Genomic DNA, 15774 nt, shown 5'->3' on the forward strand with positions numbered 1-15774 from the left:
CCAGACATGGCACTGATATTAGAATTGCTACATACTTGGTGACACTTTGTGTGTATTGTTAAATAATTGCATGACTCTTATAGTCATGTATAAAATGTGAGAGATTTTATATATGTGTGTAAGATCCACCCCACTCACCACGGAGCTTCTTGCTTATTTGTTTCCTTATTTTGGAACAGTGACAGCACATTTACTTACTCGACCTCACTGGGATTCTTTGAGAAAGAATATTATTAAGTTTAAAATATTCCATAATGAGTCACATACCAATTCAAACCATCGCCTTTCCTTTCAAAATTGTATTTCCAGTTTCTTTTGCACCTCCCAACAAATAAATTTCATGATAACATGCACTCTGGTGATAGAAAACATGTATCCTTTCTAGATTAGGTACATGGCATTCAGGTATTATTAATTTGCCCATGGGGATGTGTTGAATGAAGTCAAAAAATCTGAAATTAAAATGAGTTTTTCTCTCAGGGAAAAGCATTCACAAGCTAATCCCCCACAAAATGTACAGCATTTGCATTTATAACTTTTATCAGCTATAGTTATTACCAGTCATAAATGCATAGAGTAGCTCTCGGAGCCAGCCCAGGCAGTTATTCAGACATACAAGGGATATAAGTAGATCAGTTATACATATTTTAAAAAAATAGCAAAATGGGAATTTTTTGTGTGGTAACAGACAGAGGTCATATATTTTGAAAATGACTAGATTTTATCATTTCTGCTGGACATGCAGAGATTTAGGAGATGAGTAAAGTTCAAGAGGAAGGAGACGGAAGCAGTTAGTGTGTATCAGGTGGGAAATGGATAGAATCTGTTACTTAACCTTGACAGGGTAAGCACAGTTCTCTCTTCCCAGGGATAGAAGAGAAAGGAATTGGGTCTTGTGGCATTTTTACACAGTTTACTGGTCATACTTTTGAAGATACATAGCTCTGCAGTATAGGAGAGTTGAGGAATGCCCCTAATCTCCATCTCTGGATGGAAATGTAAGCCTAGTGATAAATAACATATAATAGCCAAACCATTTTTGATATTTATCTTATTGACAGGTCATATCTTAATCTCTTGAGGAGGTAAACATTGCTCTGAGAGGGGGATAGTAATGATGATATCAGTGATTTTTAAAAATTTGTTTGTTTGATTTTTGAGGCAGGGTGTCATGTAGCCTAGGCTGACTCTCAACTTACTGTAGAGCTGAGATTGTCCTGATTTCCCTGCCCCAGACGTGCTGAGATAACAAGCATATACCATCATATCTGGTATACAAGAGTGATTATAATGGGAGGAATTGTAGAAGTTAGCCATTTTGAGCATATACAATGTGTCAGGGACTGTATTAAACAGCTTCCATACATGAACTCATTCAATCATCACGACATATAAAGGGAGTCTTGATAGTCCTCCATGTCACCTGATACTGACCTGCCCAAGGTAGTAAGCTGGTAAGCCTGTGGGAAAGCAGGACTTCAGACCTGTATTTGTTACTCATGGCCTATGCTCTAAAATAACCAAGAAATATTGACTTCCTATATTTTATTTTAGAAAGCACTGGAGGACTTGGGACTAAGAATGGACAGTATCATTTAGAATCTGGGCCACACAGCTGTCTTTGGCTTTCTGAATATTTTGATTATGAATCAGGCAACATGACATGCTCCTCACATGGTCATGATGAAGACTGAATTTAAATATTACAATATACTGTCCTCTCATTACACAGGAAGGGGAACTGAGGAAAAGGTCTGCTGGAGAGCCATTGATTGATGGAGATCTCCAGCACACCTCCCCAGCTGGCTGAGTGCTTCAAGTTTCTACACTCTGTGTTCAGCAACACAGAGTGTTATGAGTTGCTTAACAACCATCAGTGGTTGTTTCCCAAAGATCAAGGATGTATTGACACTATTTTAACTGTTGTAGGAAGGATTCACCTCTGGTGGTGGTCCTGGGCATGTCTGGGCTACTCATCCAGTTTTTCCCCATATGTATGAGCTGAATTCTCTTCTTCCTTACATCCCAGTTGTCACCAGACATACTAGTTACTTTTCTGTCACTGTGACAAAATACCATGACCAAGACAATTTACAGAAGAAAGAGTTTCTTTTTAAGTTATGGTTCCAGAAGTATAAGGATCTATCATGGTGGGGAAGCATGACTGCATGTAGCAGGCATGGCAGCAGGAACCTGAAGCTGAGAGATCACACTTTCACCAGCAAGCATATAGCAAAGAGTGAACTAGAAATAGCATGAGGTTATACCTTTGAAGTGATGTAATGCCTCCAACAAGGTTCCACACCTAAGCTTCTTTCCCCAAACAGTGCCACCTACTGGGGAATAGTAAGTGCCACCACGTATTCAGATGTGTGAGTCTATGGAGACATTTTTCTTTCATACCACAGCAATAAAAACTTTATGGTCCCTATATGATTTGTCTGTAATGTCAGTCTTTTGGGAGGCCTGTTGGGAGTTCTTCTCTCTTCCATCTCAGTGATCCCCAAAGGAATAGTGAGTGGTCTCTGTGAGAGCAGAGCCTGATTGTGCCTGTCAGTGACTTTGATCCTTGATTCAATCAGGCAACCCATCTCCATGTCTGCTGCATCCAAATGGTTTCTGTAAGAGTTTAGTTAGCTTCTGTCTAGCATGTACCCTAGGAAATGGCTAGCATAGATACATGCCTTGTCTTATGCATAGGTTCTTTCCAACTCCAGTTTAGAAGGACATGTCTTATTGACTCTACAAAAGTGGCAATATGCTGCACCTTTTTTAAAGGAAGGACATAAGTTCTCTCACTGCTGCACTGACAGGAATTCCAGGATTCCTCTTTGCTCATACATTTTCTTGGGGGAATTGCTCAGTTATGAAAGTGTCTCAGTTGCCCCATAACTAATAAAGGACTTTTACTGAACTTTAAATTGAAATTGAATCAAGTTATGATAGTTGTTTGAAAGGGCTTAAAAGTTTCACTGCTTCTTCTGATCGTTGGTTTCCTTTTACCTTGGGAAAAAAAATCTTCAAATCAAGCAAGCACAGTGTGGAAGGAACCTGTGGATCTCAGCTGTGACTCTTCTCTTCTACATCCTCCCAGAAAGATGCACAGACTTTCATGTAAAGAACTAAAGGAGGTTCACCCATCCCTCTTTCACATTTAGACACATTTCAGTCTATTTCTGGATCATTAACTACATTTAAAGCACATGAAGAACCACTAGTATAAACTTGCTTGATACTTGAATTGTTTTCTCTAAAGTATGTTGACAAACTATCAACTATGATCACAAGGACAATAAAACTTCACTAAACTGAGCAATTAATATAAATAGAATGGTCATAACTATTTGCTAAATTTCATATTTATATATTAATAGTTTACTCTCAGTATTTTATAGACCACATCAAAACTTTTCATATACATGACCACTCTCCTGTGTTAGAGGAAACATTGTTTATTACTTCTCTTATCCTTTGATTATGTTTCTTAAAAATAACTTTTGCTAGATCAAATTGGTCATATTTTAGTCTACTAAATAAATTTTTGAATTCTATTTCTTTCTGAATTCTATTCCTTTGCTGTGATAAAAGACCCTAACCAAAGCAAGCAACTTAAGTTTAAAAAGGGTTTATTTCTAGCAAAAGTACAATCTCTTATGGTAGGGAAGTCACCACTGGGAGCTTGAAGCAGCTTATTGCATCACTATCACAAATAGGAGGGAGAGAGGGAAAGGCACTTGTTCAGCTCATTTTATCTTTTGTATGCAGTCAGACCAGTACCTTCAGGAATGGCCCATCCACTTTTAGGATAGATATCCTATCTCAGGTGACTTCATAAATGGAATCCCTCACAAGAATGCTCAATGTCTAAATAATCACTCAGGTGTATTATTGGGGGCTTGTCTCTTAGACTCCAGGTACTCCTAAGTTGACAACTAACCCATCACACACAACTCCACCCCTTGTCAGTTTGATTCTCAAACACATCACCTTTAACCCATGTCTTTCCATTCTTGTTCCCATAGTCAAGTGACCATCAAAAAGTGCAAAAATACATTCAGCTGAACTTTCAAATATCCATGATCTTTAAAATTTCCAGTGCCCTTTTAAAAGTCCAAAGTCTCATCTGAAACCTCACAGTCTCTTAATTGTGAGTGCCTACACACACACACACACACACACACACACACACACACACATACATACACATATATATATATATATATTGCATACTTCCATACTTGTGACATATACTGTCTAGTAGTACAGAATAAACAGACTTGTTTCAGAATGAAAGAATCACAGAAAAGAGAACACAATAATAGTTTTAAAAAATATTTAAAAATCAACCCTACCTCATATATAAATAAAGAAAAGTTAAATACTTGTAATGTCTAGAAGTAGATAGTGTGCTAAGCTTTACTTTGCTTGGATGTTCCCATGATAATTGTAAAACCTTAAATTCACTGAGGTATCCCAGAAAAATAGATGTTATTTTTAGTTCTGAGCCTTAGGCACCCATGAAACATATTGCATCCATCTCCTTACTGGTGTGAGTGCTTAGCATAGACACTCGGTGTGGAATGATAGTGTTAACATGATGTTTCACAGAGTATCAAATACACCAAATGCCAGCATTCTAAGTTTATAGTGCAATGATCTTGGACTTGGGGGATGGGTATCCTAGGTAAAAGGAACTGAGTCCAAAGATAGATTGAGCCACTGACTTAATCACACAATGGATGAGAACAGAAGAGTTTTCCTAGTGTTTGTCCAGATTGATCTCTGGTTCTTCTGCAATTTAGTGACCTTAATTCTGGTTGGAAACTAAAAGCAGTGGAAATGCCCTGTGACTTGGCAGAGGTTGGGTATGTGCGGGGAGGTTCTCTGGGACCTCCCTGATTATGAAGATGGAATGGAAGGTGAAATGCTTTTCTGAATAGAAATGTCTACTTCCCACCTCTAGTTATAAGTAATTATTAATTATTATTGAGAATTTATTGTTTGTATGTGTGTGCTCCAATATACATGGTGAAGTGTGGATGTGGAGGTTAGGGGACAGCTTTGGGGAGCCACTTCTTACTTTCCACTTTGGGGATCCAGAGTGTCTCTTGTTCATAGTGAGATACCTCATACTTGGCACCAAGGTTTTTATTTAATAACTAGTGTCTTCTAGGGAAACCACTGTCTACCCAAACAGGAGTCCAAACACCATTTTTAAAAATGTCATATTTTTGATTATGTTACAAAGCAGTGGGCTTCCATAGTGGTTTCTTTCACATCCTCAGTTGTGATTAACTTACTGAATCGTCTTTTTCCTCTTTTAATATTTATGTTCTTAATGAGACTCTAGCTTTCCTGAATCACTGGAGGGCCTCTGGCGCATGTTCGCCTAATCTGAAATAACTGGTTTGTTTATTCTAGAAGGAGTAGTATTTGGATTGAAGAAGCACTTGGCATTGATGTCCAAGTGCAGATGTCCTATCATATAAGATAGTGCCTCATTCAGAAAATCCACAGTAGAGTACAGTAAATAGCATCTTGGCTGTACTCCGGGCTCCATTCACAACTGTTAATTTTACAGGGTTATGATTTCATCTCTGAGCAGAGGGCTCCTGGCAGTGACAGATGCGCTGGTGCCCCAGATTGTGTTGTGTGTGTCCCAGTAGGAGCCATCAAGAGCAGCAGGATGGCAGGAAGGAGATAGTGCCTCCAATAGAGAAACCGTTGTAGCATGGTGCAGCAGGAGGGAGGAAGGAGGAGGATAGACCCCTTCAAAGTGATCATCATCTATCTTTCCTTCTGTTTAGAATCATATGCCTGATAAACTAAGGAAAAAGAAAAAGTTGCCTTGACTCTTACAGAGAATATTGTCAATCTTGATTTTAGATATATTTTAAAATATATCTTGGTGTATCCACTAGCATGCTGACAAACCTAAGCACTGACAGATCTGTATATCTGTCCAAGGAATATCAAATAGGACCACATCATGATTAGCTGGATCTGGGTCACTAGGCTAGGCTGGTATGACAGGTGGAAAAACATACTGTGTGTTGAGTCTGTGACTTACTTCCTAGTCTAGAGCAAAAGGCGAAGCGAAAGCCAAGGCCAGATTTGGACCAAGCATTGGACATAGTACGCAATAGACACTTTTATTAATTTTTTGAGAGCAAATGCCTGTACTACTTACTGCTATAATTCATAGCACCTGAAACAGGACTCGCAAAAATGAGCAAAAGTTATATTCTCAAAACCTAGTCATTGTACATAGCCATTGTGCTCATGATCTCACTGCAGCTTTCGTCTCCAATGAGGAGGGCCTATGAGACTCTACTCCTTCCTGTGGGTCTATGGGCTGTTAACAATTACTGGGAGAGGAGGTGAAGTTTCTTCTCTCCTAGGCTGCCTGTGCTCCAGTAAATAATGTCCCACATACGTGCATGCAAATCAGTGGGTCACACACAGAAAGAAGAAGTGAAACCAGAAGGATGGCTTTTTAGGAGAAGGTGTCTGGGCAAGAGAAGGCTGGGGCAGGTGACAGAGGGCGTCGGAGGGTGTGTGCAAGCATGTAAAATTCAGTATGTGAATGAACACAGCTGTCAAAAAATAAAAATGTATATAGACAGGACACCAGGGTGAGCATCGGCGTGGTACAGAGTTTTGTTTACTTGCCTATTCATTTCTTTCCATGACCATACTTTTTATTCCTACCTTTTGATTGAATTTCCAAATAGAAAGGGTCATATGTAGCACATGAAAGACTGTAAATGTTATTACCAAAAGGTAAAATAGTTTATATTCTAATTTCATGCCTGCAGTACTAGGATGCTTTATTTATGATAATAAAAACTAATTTTAGGTTTAAATGACTTTGGGGCTATGATTGTGATTTAGTAAATACAGGCAATTTTTAAAAACAATCAAAACAATTTTTCCTCACCTTTTAAAACTCAGTGATAATGACTGCTTTCTATATTCCAATTCTGAAGTCCTGGTGTGCTTATTTGATGGTAGTAGACCACACATTGAGATAGTTAAAAAGTTGGTGACCAGCATCATGAATCATCATATTCTGGCTTCCTCAAAGCCCTGAAATTCATTTATATTTTGCATAAAACCCTGATGAGATTTACTATTGAACTATTTAGCATGCTTCTTTCCTTGAATACATTAAGTTTCTGATCATGTTTGGAAGCTTAGGGGGGAGAAATGCATAGGTTGTTGCATAATATTTCTTAAATTGTTACGCTTAAGAGTCCTCAGAAATCTTAAGGGCCTAGTATCTTTGAGAGCTCTTTCATAAAAACCTAAGGCAAATGTGATTTGAATCATCGAGGTGCATCTAAAACAAGGCCTGTTTGATTGGTTTGTAGAATAACATTGGCTTAAAAAAGGAAATACATACAAAGCTAGTCTCAGTGATGTTTGTTTGTTTGTTTGTTTGGTTGGTTGGTTGGTTTGTATTGTTTAAAGTAGTGTAGTGTGTTTTATATTACAGTTTAGGCTAGCCTGAAACTCACTGTGTAGTCCAGGCTGGCCTTGAATTTGCCCCTAATTACTTTACTTCCTTTTCTAGAGTTCTGGAATTATAGGGCTTCTCCATCATATCCTTGAATGCCTGGGATTCTTAGGGGTCAGAAGGATGGTAGCATTTGGGTAGTGACCTAAGTCTATAATCCCGGCACAGGGCCGCTGAGAAAGAAGGAGTTCATCCTTCAGAGATGGTGATAACTCAAAACTGTATCTCTAAGAGGAATGACTGGTAAAGTGTCTCTGAAGATTGATTCGAATTTTTCTTCCCCCGCCCCAGACCCCAAAAGGGCTTAGCATATAATCAATCACTAAAGAGTTATCCATCCATTGAATTTTCTTTTTTTGTCCCTCTTTTTTCCATAAAGGTTGAAAAGAATGATGAGGACCAAAAGATTGAACAAGATGGTGTCAAACCGGAAGATAAGGCTCATAAGGCTGCGACCAAAATTCAGGCTAGCTTCCGTGGACACATAACAAGGAAAAAGCTCAAAGGCGAGAAGAAGGGTGATGCACCAGCTGCTGAGGCCGAGGCCAAGGAGAAGGATGATGCTCCCGTTGCTGATGGCGTGGAGAAGAAGGAGGGAGATGGCTCTGCTACTACCGATGCAGCCCCAGCCACCAGCCCCAAGGCTGAGGAGCCCAGCAAGGCAGGAGATGCACCTTCTGAGGAGAAGAAAGGCGAGGGGGATGCGGCCCCCTCAGAGGAAAAGGCCGGCTCAGCTGAGACAGAAAGTGCTGCTAAAGCTACCACTGATAACTCGCCATCCTCCAAGGCCGAAGATGGCCCAGCCAAGGAGGAGCCTAAACAAGCCGATGTGCCTGCTGCTGTCACTGATGCTGCTGCCACCACCCCTGCCGCAGAGGATGCTGCCACCAAGGCAGCGCAGCCTCCAACGGAGACTGCAGAAAGCAGCCAAGCTGAGGAAGAGAAAGGTGAGTACCACAGTGAGGGTGGGGCCACGGGCGGGATGCACCAGGGATGTTAAGCCTACAGGCAGACCACCTGCACTGTCCGGAGGGAACTGTCTAGACAGCGTGGACTGCAAATCACAAAAGTTATGATGAACCCCCTCAAATTTACAAGCCTGAGAGAAAACTCAGAAAGAATTACACGGCAGCTAGTACTGGAGAATCAGACAATTATCTTAATTGGATTGATATAAACAGTCAAGCTTGATAATCCCAGTTAAAAGAAAATGTGCTGTATGCTGATAGACTTAGTTTAATAAGTAATTACTGAGACTACATTTATTTCATGGATGGGAATTAGCTAATGTGATTATTTGGCTCTAGGAAGGGCCTCCTATAAATACAGCCAACTCTTTATTGATTATCTAGTGTGTGAATTGCCAGCAACAAAAATATAATCTCAGCTCTCCTTTCCCTACACCACAGTGTGCTTCTGGGCATTCCACCCACCACCAATTGTCGAGTGGCATCTGCTTATAAGTGGAGAATGTTTATATATGTTTGTAACTGGAGACTGTTAGCTGTGACACTAATTGGGGTCAGACACAATTAGGGAAATAAGTCTGTTGATGTTGCCAAAAACAAAACAAAACAAAAACAAAACAAAATTCTGTAAATTATCGTTTTAGCATCAAAGACCACTCTCTGATATGCATAAATAATTGAGAGTTGTCTGTGACTATGAAAAGGTACTGGATCCTCTTCAGTTTGGAGCTATAACTTGGAAGTTGGAGTGTTTTTGTTATGATGGCCCAAAGAGCCTGCACAGAATTAGAAAAGAACATCCTATGAGTAATACAAATCTAATAGACTTTCTTCCCTGGAAGCTGGCTCTGTCTCTCACCCCAGCATATCTAGGGTGCAGAAAATCATTATCTCCAAGGGCTTTCCCTAGTCTGGTGTGATTAAGAATACCTTTTATGTTGCCTTAATCACTGTGACAATTACACTAGAAAAACAATTTAAGGGAAGAAAGAATGATCTTGTCCCCAGCATCTGATGTTTTAGTCTATGATGGGCTTTCTCTGTTGCCATAGGCCTATAGTAATGCAGACTATCATAGCAACAAGAGTGTATGCAGAGCAAAGTTTTACACCTAATGGTAGCAAGGAAGAAAGAGATGTGGTGGGTTGGTATAGGTGGATGGATGGATAGAGATGAGAAGGGAGAGGGAGGAGGAGAGAGAGACACAGATGGAAGGGAAGAGGGAGAGAGGGATAGAAAGAGAGATGGGAGATATAGATGGATGGATGGATAAATGGAGACAGAGGAAGAGGGAGAGAGGGTGAAGGCATGGAGGAGAGAGAAAGAGAAAGAAAGAGAAAGAGAAAGAGAAAGAGAAAGAGAAAGAGAAAGAGAAAGAGAAAGAGAGAGAGATTGATTTTAAGACACATACTTCAATGGTACACACAACTAGACCACACCTTCTTTAACCCCACCACCAGTTTAAGTCTATTCTGAGTTAATCAATGAAATAAACTATTTTATTGAGTAGGACAAAGACTTCTGACTCTAACCCTCTCTGAAATCTCCCTCACAGACACACTCTGAGGTGTGCTTTACTGATCCAGGTGACTCTCATTAAACTCCATTATACCTGTCAACTCCAAAGTTCTTTAGAGATAAAGTGACTTCTGTGCCAGTTTACCTGGGTTAGTTTGCCCATTTAGAACTTTATAGATTTATCCCAAAGATTAAGGGTCAAAATTTTGGCCAAACAACTATCCTGGTAAAGTTCATGAGACTGGATCTGAACACTAACCCAGAAAATGTTAAGATATCTGACCATCAAATTGATAAAGCAATCATTGAACCTCTGCCTAGATACTAAAACATGGCAGACGATTATTCTTGTGTTTTCAGGTCTACCTTTTCATTTAAATCTCTAGAGTATAACAATCAATTGTTATAATTGTTATAGTTACCAGGCCACTCTCACATTCTATCTTCAAATAAATCATGATTCTTTCTACCAGTGACTTATTTTAGATCTTTATTGTAACTTCATACCTGCCCTAGAGGCCTGAACCTACAGTTAAGACAATGATATCATTTTCCAGGTAATAGCAAGCTATGTGACCAGGACATTGGTTTATGTTTGTTCAACAAAATTGTCTTGATTCCTTTTCTTTAGGCTTAAAGTTCAAGGCTCAGGTAAGAAGTCTTGGAACTGCGTTGAAGATATCTATAATGCCACTCTGTAACTCTTGGAAGTCAATCATGCTTTTAAGTGTTTGACATGTTTGACATTGCTTAGATCATATTTTTTAAACTGAGATTTTTAAAGTGTGAAGAATAGACACAAAGACACGATGTAATTTTAGGTATATACTCATTGTTTGGTTTGATAGAATTTGGTGAGCCAATAAAAAATATCTCTACATATTATATATACTATATAGTAATAAATACATTATATTAATAATAAAATATTATATATTAATGTATTTAAGGACAGGCAAAGAACTCCATTTTTTAAATTTTATACTTTATCTTTCTAAATGACTGATCATAATGTTTTATGTGGTAAGTATTCAATAAATGTCACATGTTGGAAGAATAAAAATTGACCAGATTTAATTTATAGATAACATTTTTAACCTGTCTATATGGTCCTCTTGCAACTTTGCAGAGTCTAACCATTTATTTGATTTAAAATGTGTCTAGTCACTGAAAGTAAATAGAGATCATAGTCTGTCTTAAGCTTTTCAAATTCTAGATGAAAAATATCTGAACTAATGAGACTGTATACGGTGCATTGAATTGCTATTGGGTGGGCTGCAAGAGAAGCTCGGTGTGAAGGTAATCCAGGAGGCAGTAGATGATGCGTTTTGATTCATCAGGCCATATGTTTTAAACTGGGATTTCTGAAGCTTAGAGAATAGACACAAATAATATGGTATAATTTTAGGTAAATTGTCTTAGCTTTGGATTGATACTTTCATCTCAATTAGATTCTGAATTTGCAGCTTGTAGTTTTCTGGACTGAATTCTATCAGTCTGGCTTGTTCAGTGTGACAAGCACTGCACAATCTCATGGGATCACAGAAACTAAAGGTGACAAGAAGATCTACCATATCATATCAGACCCAAATTCCCAGAGTCTCTGCCTCATGTTCCCCTCCCCTCTTCTCACTGAGTTTCATTCTAACCCTGGTTAAAATAACAGAATTTTCAGACGAACTGTACAACTTGGAAATGGACAGCTCCCATGCTTGATTTAAGATCCTGAGGCTACATGAAGAGATAAGCTAGCAATGTACTGTACCAGGAGGCAGGGGCCAAATAAGTCCTAAGCGATAATCTAAGAAAATAAGATAAAAATTTTCAAAGCAGCTCTACTCATTGCTTTAATAATATGGAAATTATTTGTAAACAAGGGATAGATTATTTACCAACACCATTTATCTCTTTATGGCTTTGTTACTGGTGAGTACCTCTTGCACGGATACTGATTTCTTTTCTTATTTTCCTCAGCTGCTCAACTAGGTATCCCTGTTTCTGTTTGCACACACTCAACTCTCAGTATGCCTGTGACCAAATGGTTTCAATGAGTTTCTGATTCCTTTGTAGGAAGATGATTCTTTTACAGGAAGTAACCTGTTGAAGCACCTATAGGACATTCCCTACTTCATTGATGAGGGGAGAACTTTTAAGCTCCCTTTAATGATATTGGTATTTCATGCTGAGCAGGCAGCATGCACACTGGCTTTTAGTGATGGAGTTCTCTGCTTCTGTCTCTCACACCCTGTACTACTGATGGATTTTCCTCAAAGACGACCCTAAAACATCTGTTACAGTGTTAGCAATGCCACCTAAGTATTCTGGGTGTTGATTTGGTTATATTTCATGTATTTGTTTTAACTTAAAAATTACTCTAACATGTTTGGGAAGAAGGGGGAGGGGGTTACCACGTGGATGTGGAGGACCAGGGACAACTTGCAAGAACTAGTCCTCTCATTCCACCACGTGGATGCTGACGATCAAATTCAAATCATCAGGCTTGGTGGCAGATGACTTTATAAACTGAGCCATCTTTCCAGAACTACATTTTATTGCTATAGTCTCATTACATCTTTGAAAATGAGATTATCAACACAGATTTCAGGGGAAAAGGGAGGTTTACAATTGTTTTGCAAGTCTCTTCTTGAGGAGAAACTAATTAACTTATTATCTTTGTACCTCCGTCCTCTTTTATCTTTCCTTTATCTTTCCCCTTTGTAATTCATTCTTGCTTCCTTTACTTCCTTCTATCTTGAATAACTTCTGGTGTTGTAGAAGTCCTGTTCCTTTTATATCAGGACAATCTCACTTGTTAAGGAAATAGTGAAGAAATCCAGAAAGTAGCATTTAATTTAATCACATTAATAATCTCAACTTAATCATGCAAATAGGTATGGAATACTTCTATTTGCAGTATACTTTAGGACAAAAACAGACAAACAAGCCAACAGTGCTTCCTTGGCCCAGATGTAATTTAACCTATAATATTAAAAAGCCTTGTATCATGCATATTTAAGTAGCTAAGTTATGAGCGAACATAGCAGATGAACATTGATAATTTCTAAAATAATTATGCAGAAGAAAAATCCAGTATACACTTTCAGATTTAGAGAAATTCTTTATGTTTCTTATAGCCCCCCCTTTTTCATCCCATTCTACTCTGTAGCTCTCAAAAGGACAAACCAGTTTCACCAAGCTATGTGTTAGAGTGGGGTTTCCCTGGGTGTTCATGATTGCTTGGCAGGATGCCTCAGAAAAGGTTTAGAATTGAAATGTGGCTTCAACCACTTCCCAGATTTATATACAACTCATAAAACTGAAATTTCGAGTTGTTTAAGTCTATAAATGTTGTTTATAAAACATGGGTACCCTGTCAGTTTACTCAGTGGAACACTACTTAAATATGGTTGATTATTAAGGTTTTATGGACCACTTTTATATAGCTAGAGTAATCATTTTTATTGGTTTTACTTGACAACAATCCAGCCACATTTGTTAATATTTTCCTTTCTATTTTTACAGTCTGAAGGGAAAGTAAAAAATTATTTTGCCCACAGACACAGTCACTGACAAAGGGGAGGTGTCAAACTGATAAATTTCTAACGTTTTACCTTTAGGTAGCCTTGTAGTTTTTAAAGCTAAAATGTTTGATCTTGTCTCATTTCTTTTTCTCAGTGGTTGTGCTAATCTCTTATTGTTCTTTTAACGTTCCAGCTAGGAAATATCTGGGGCATGCTCTGTTCTACATACCTATGAGGCAGGCAGGGGAAAGTAAGCCTGAATGAGGAGATGGAAGGTCTGTTTACAATGGTACACACCACTTAATAGGCAATTTATTAAGAGCTATAGTCCCTATGAGAAATGCTGCATGGTAAGTATGCCATTGAACAATTGTAACCATCCTATGGCATGTGTTAATACTATGTCCTTCTCCACTTTATGTGAGAGAAGTTTGAGGTTCAGAGACTAAGTGAAATACTTAAGTACATTTGATATTTAGGCAACATCAAACCAGAAAGTTCAAGCCTTACATGCTGAATCCTTACATACACTCAGGTAGATACTATTCTGGAGAAAACAGAGAAAGGTGCTCAAGGACCCAAGTGTCTTGGCTAACATAAGAGTATCTTCTAATTTGTATAGTTGTATGCTCCATGGCATTGGGAATTATCAGTGATCATCCTTACAAGGAGGCTTCCAGTAACTCTCATAATCCTGTTCAGTTCCCTCTCAGTACCATCACCCCAGAATAGTGAGATATGTTAAAGTAATTTTGATCCAATGGGCTTCAAGTGCCCCTTTGTTAGAACAATATGAGCTACAAGGATCAGTTGAAACTGTTCAGAATAGAAATATTGCAGGTATCATCAGATATGTCAAGACGAAAAGTGAAAATTACAAGTAGAAGATTGGAGGCCTCTGTTGGTTGCAGGTCACCTGGCTCACAATTAGGATGTACCTCTCCCTAAATTTGGCTTTTGTGATTCAGAGTCTTGTTAGACACCTGTTTAGACTGCATCCCTCTCTCCAGCAAGTGTGTTTATAAAGAATCTACTGCCTGCATATTATCTAGGGCCATACTTCCTAGAAAACAGGAGTTGGAGTGTAATTTCTATTTCTGTAGTTGACAAAGGAAGCAGAGTAAAGAGAAGATGAAGAAATACATTTCAGAATCAAGAAACATATTGTTGAGACCTTTTGTGGCTTCTTTCATTATTTATAAATGTCTATCACTTCGTAAAAGAAGCTCCCAAGCAGAAAGGCATGCATGTGAGCACTTTAATTTAAAATTCGCCATATTATATTTGGCACTGAAAATAGAATATTTCTTGAAATATAGAATAGTTTCAGCTATAAGCAGTCATTCATATTTTTTTATTCTGCATACGTGTGTACACATGCGCTCTCAGTCTCAGAAGTGTGAAAAAGTGAAACATGAGCACAATACAGGGATCTCACTTAGCTAACCAAGGAAAGAAAGCAGAGTCTGATGGAGAAGAAAGCACTGAGGGCTCCTCACTCTGTTCCCACAGCCATAGCTCCATTATGCTGAACCCTTCCAAGACCCAAATGTGAATGGAAGGGCAGAAGAAAACACACAAGCAGCTACAAGCTCTGAGAACTGTATCCTTATTGTTGTCTCAAGATGAGGTGGCTTAGAGCATAAATAAAGGTGTAGAAAACACATGAAGGCATGCCTAACTGTTGCCATGCTTCTAAATCCAATTTAAGTTTTATATAGAGAGAAATTGAGTGATTTAGGCCATGCAAATTCATTCTAATTCATATAACAAAAAAGTTTTGCACATTTGCCATCTTCAAAATACCAGATATTGATTTTACATCAATCAATCTTGGCTTTTTAAGCAAATATTTTGGGGCTTGCTTAAGAAAAGATTTACAGGTTGTCTGGTTAAGGGTGATGAGTGACACCTTGTCCCAAATAGATCCATCTTATTGACTATACTTAGTGCAATTTCACTATGCTCTCAGTGCAATAGAATACATACCACCTCAATTTATGAGACTTGAGTTCTTAATCAGATTTCATTGATAGTTCAGGCTAGCTGTTCTAGACTTTACATTTAGTTTTAGTGGCAGTCAAATATGTTAAACTAGGTTCTTCTCTGTCCTCCAAAAGGCAAATGGTATACCAAAGAGACACCTGTGATTTGTTGGCAAATGGCCTCTTCCCCAGGCATGGCCACTTTCTTGATGTCTCTTATTTTCTTGTCTCCTGGGAAGTAGATTTGGAAGGATGAGGTTGGG

The 15774-nt window shown here is 38.6% G+C and overlaps 1 protein-coding gene across 1 annotated transcript in view; it reads left to right on the forward strand.

Moving 5' to 3' along the window:
* Gap43 (growth associated protein 43) overlaps positions 1-15774 on the forward strand; it is a 92115-nt gene that overhangs the window by 40718 nt on the left and 35623 nt on the right. The window contains exon 2 of the mRNA XM_028752441.1: positions 7899-8466. Within this exon, the coding sequence (XP_028608274.1) occupies positions 7899-8466 (568 nt within the window). The remainder of the gene's footprint in view (positions 1-7898; positions 8467-15774) is intronic.

This window comes from Grammomys surdaster, unplaced genomic scaffold (assembly GCF_004785775.1).
Source record: "Grammomys surdaster isolate TR1022 unplaced genomic scaffold, NIH_TR_1.0 125901, whole genome shotgun sequence".
Lineage (NCBI taxonomy): Eukaryota > Metazoa > Chordata > Mammalia > Rodentia > Muridae > Grammomys > Grammomys surdaster.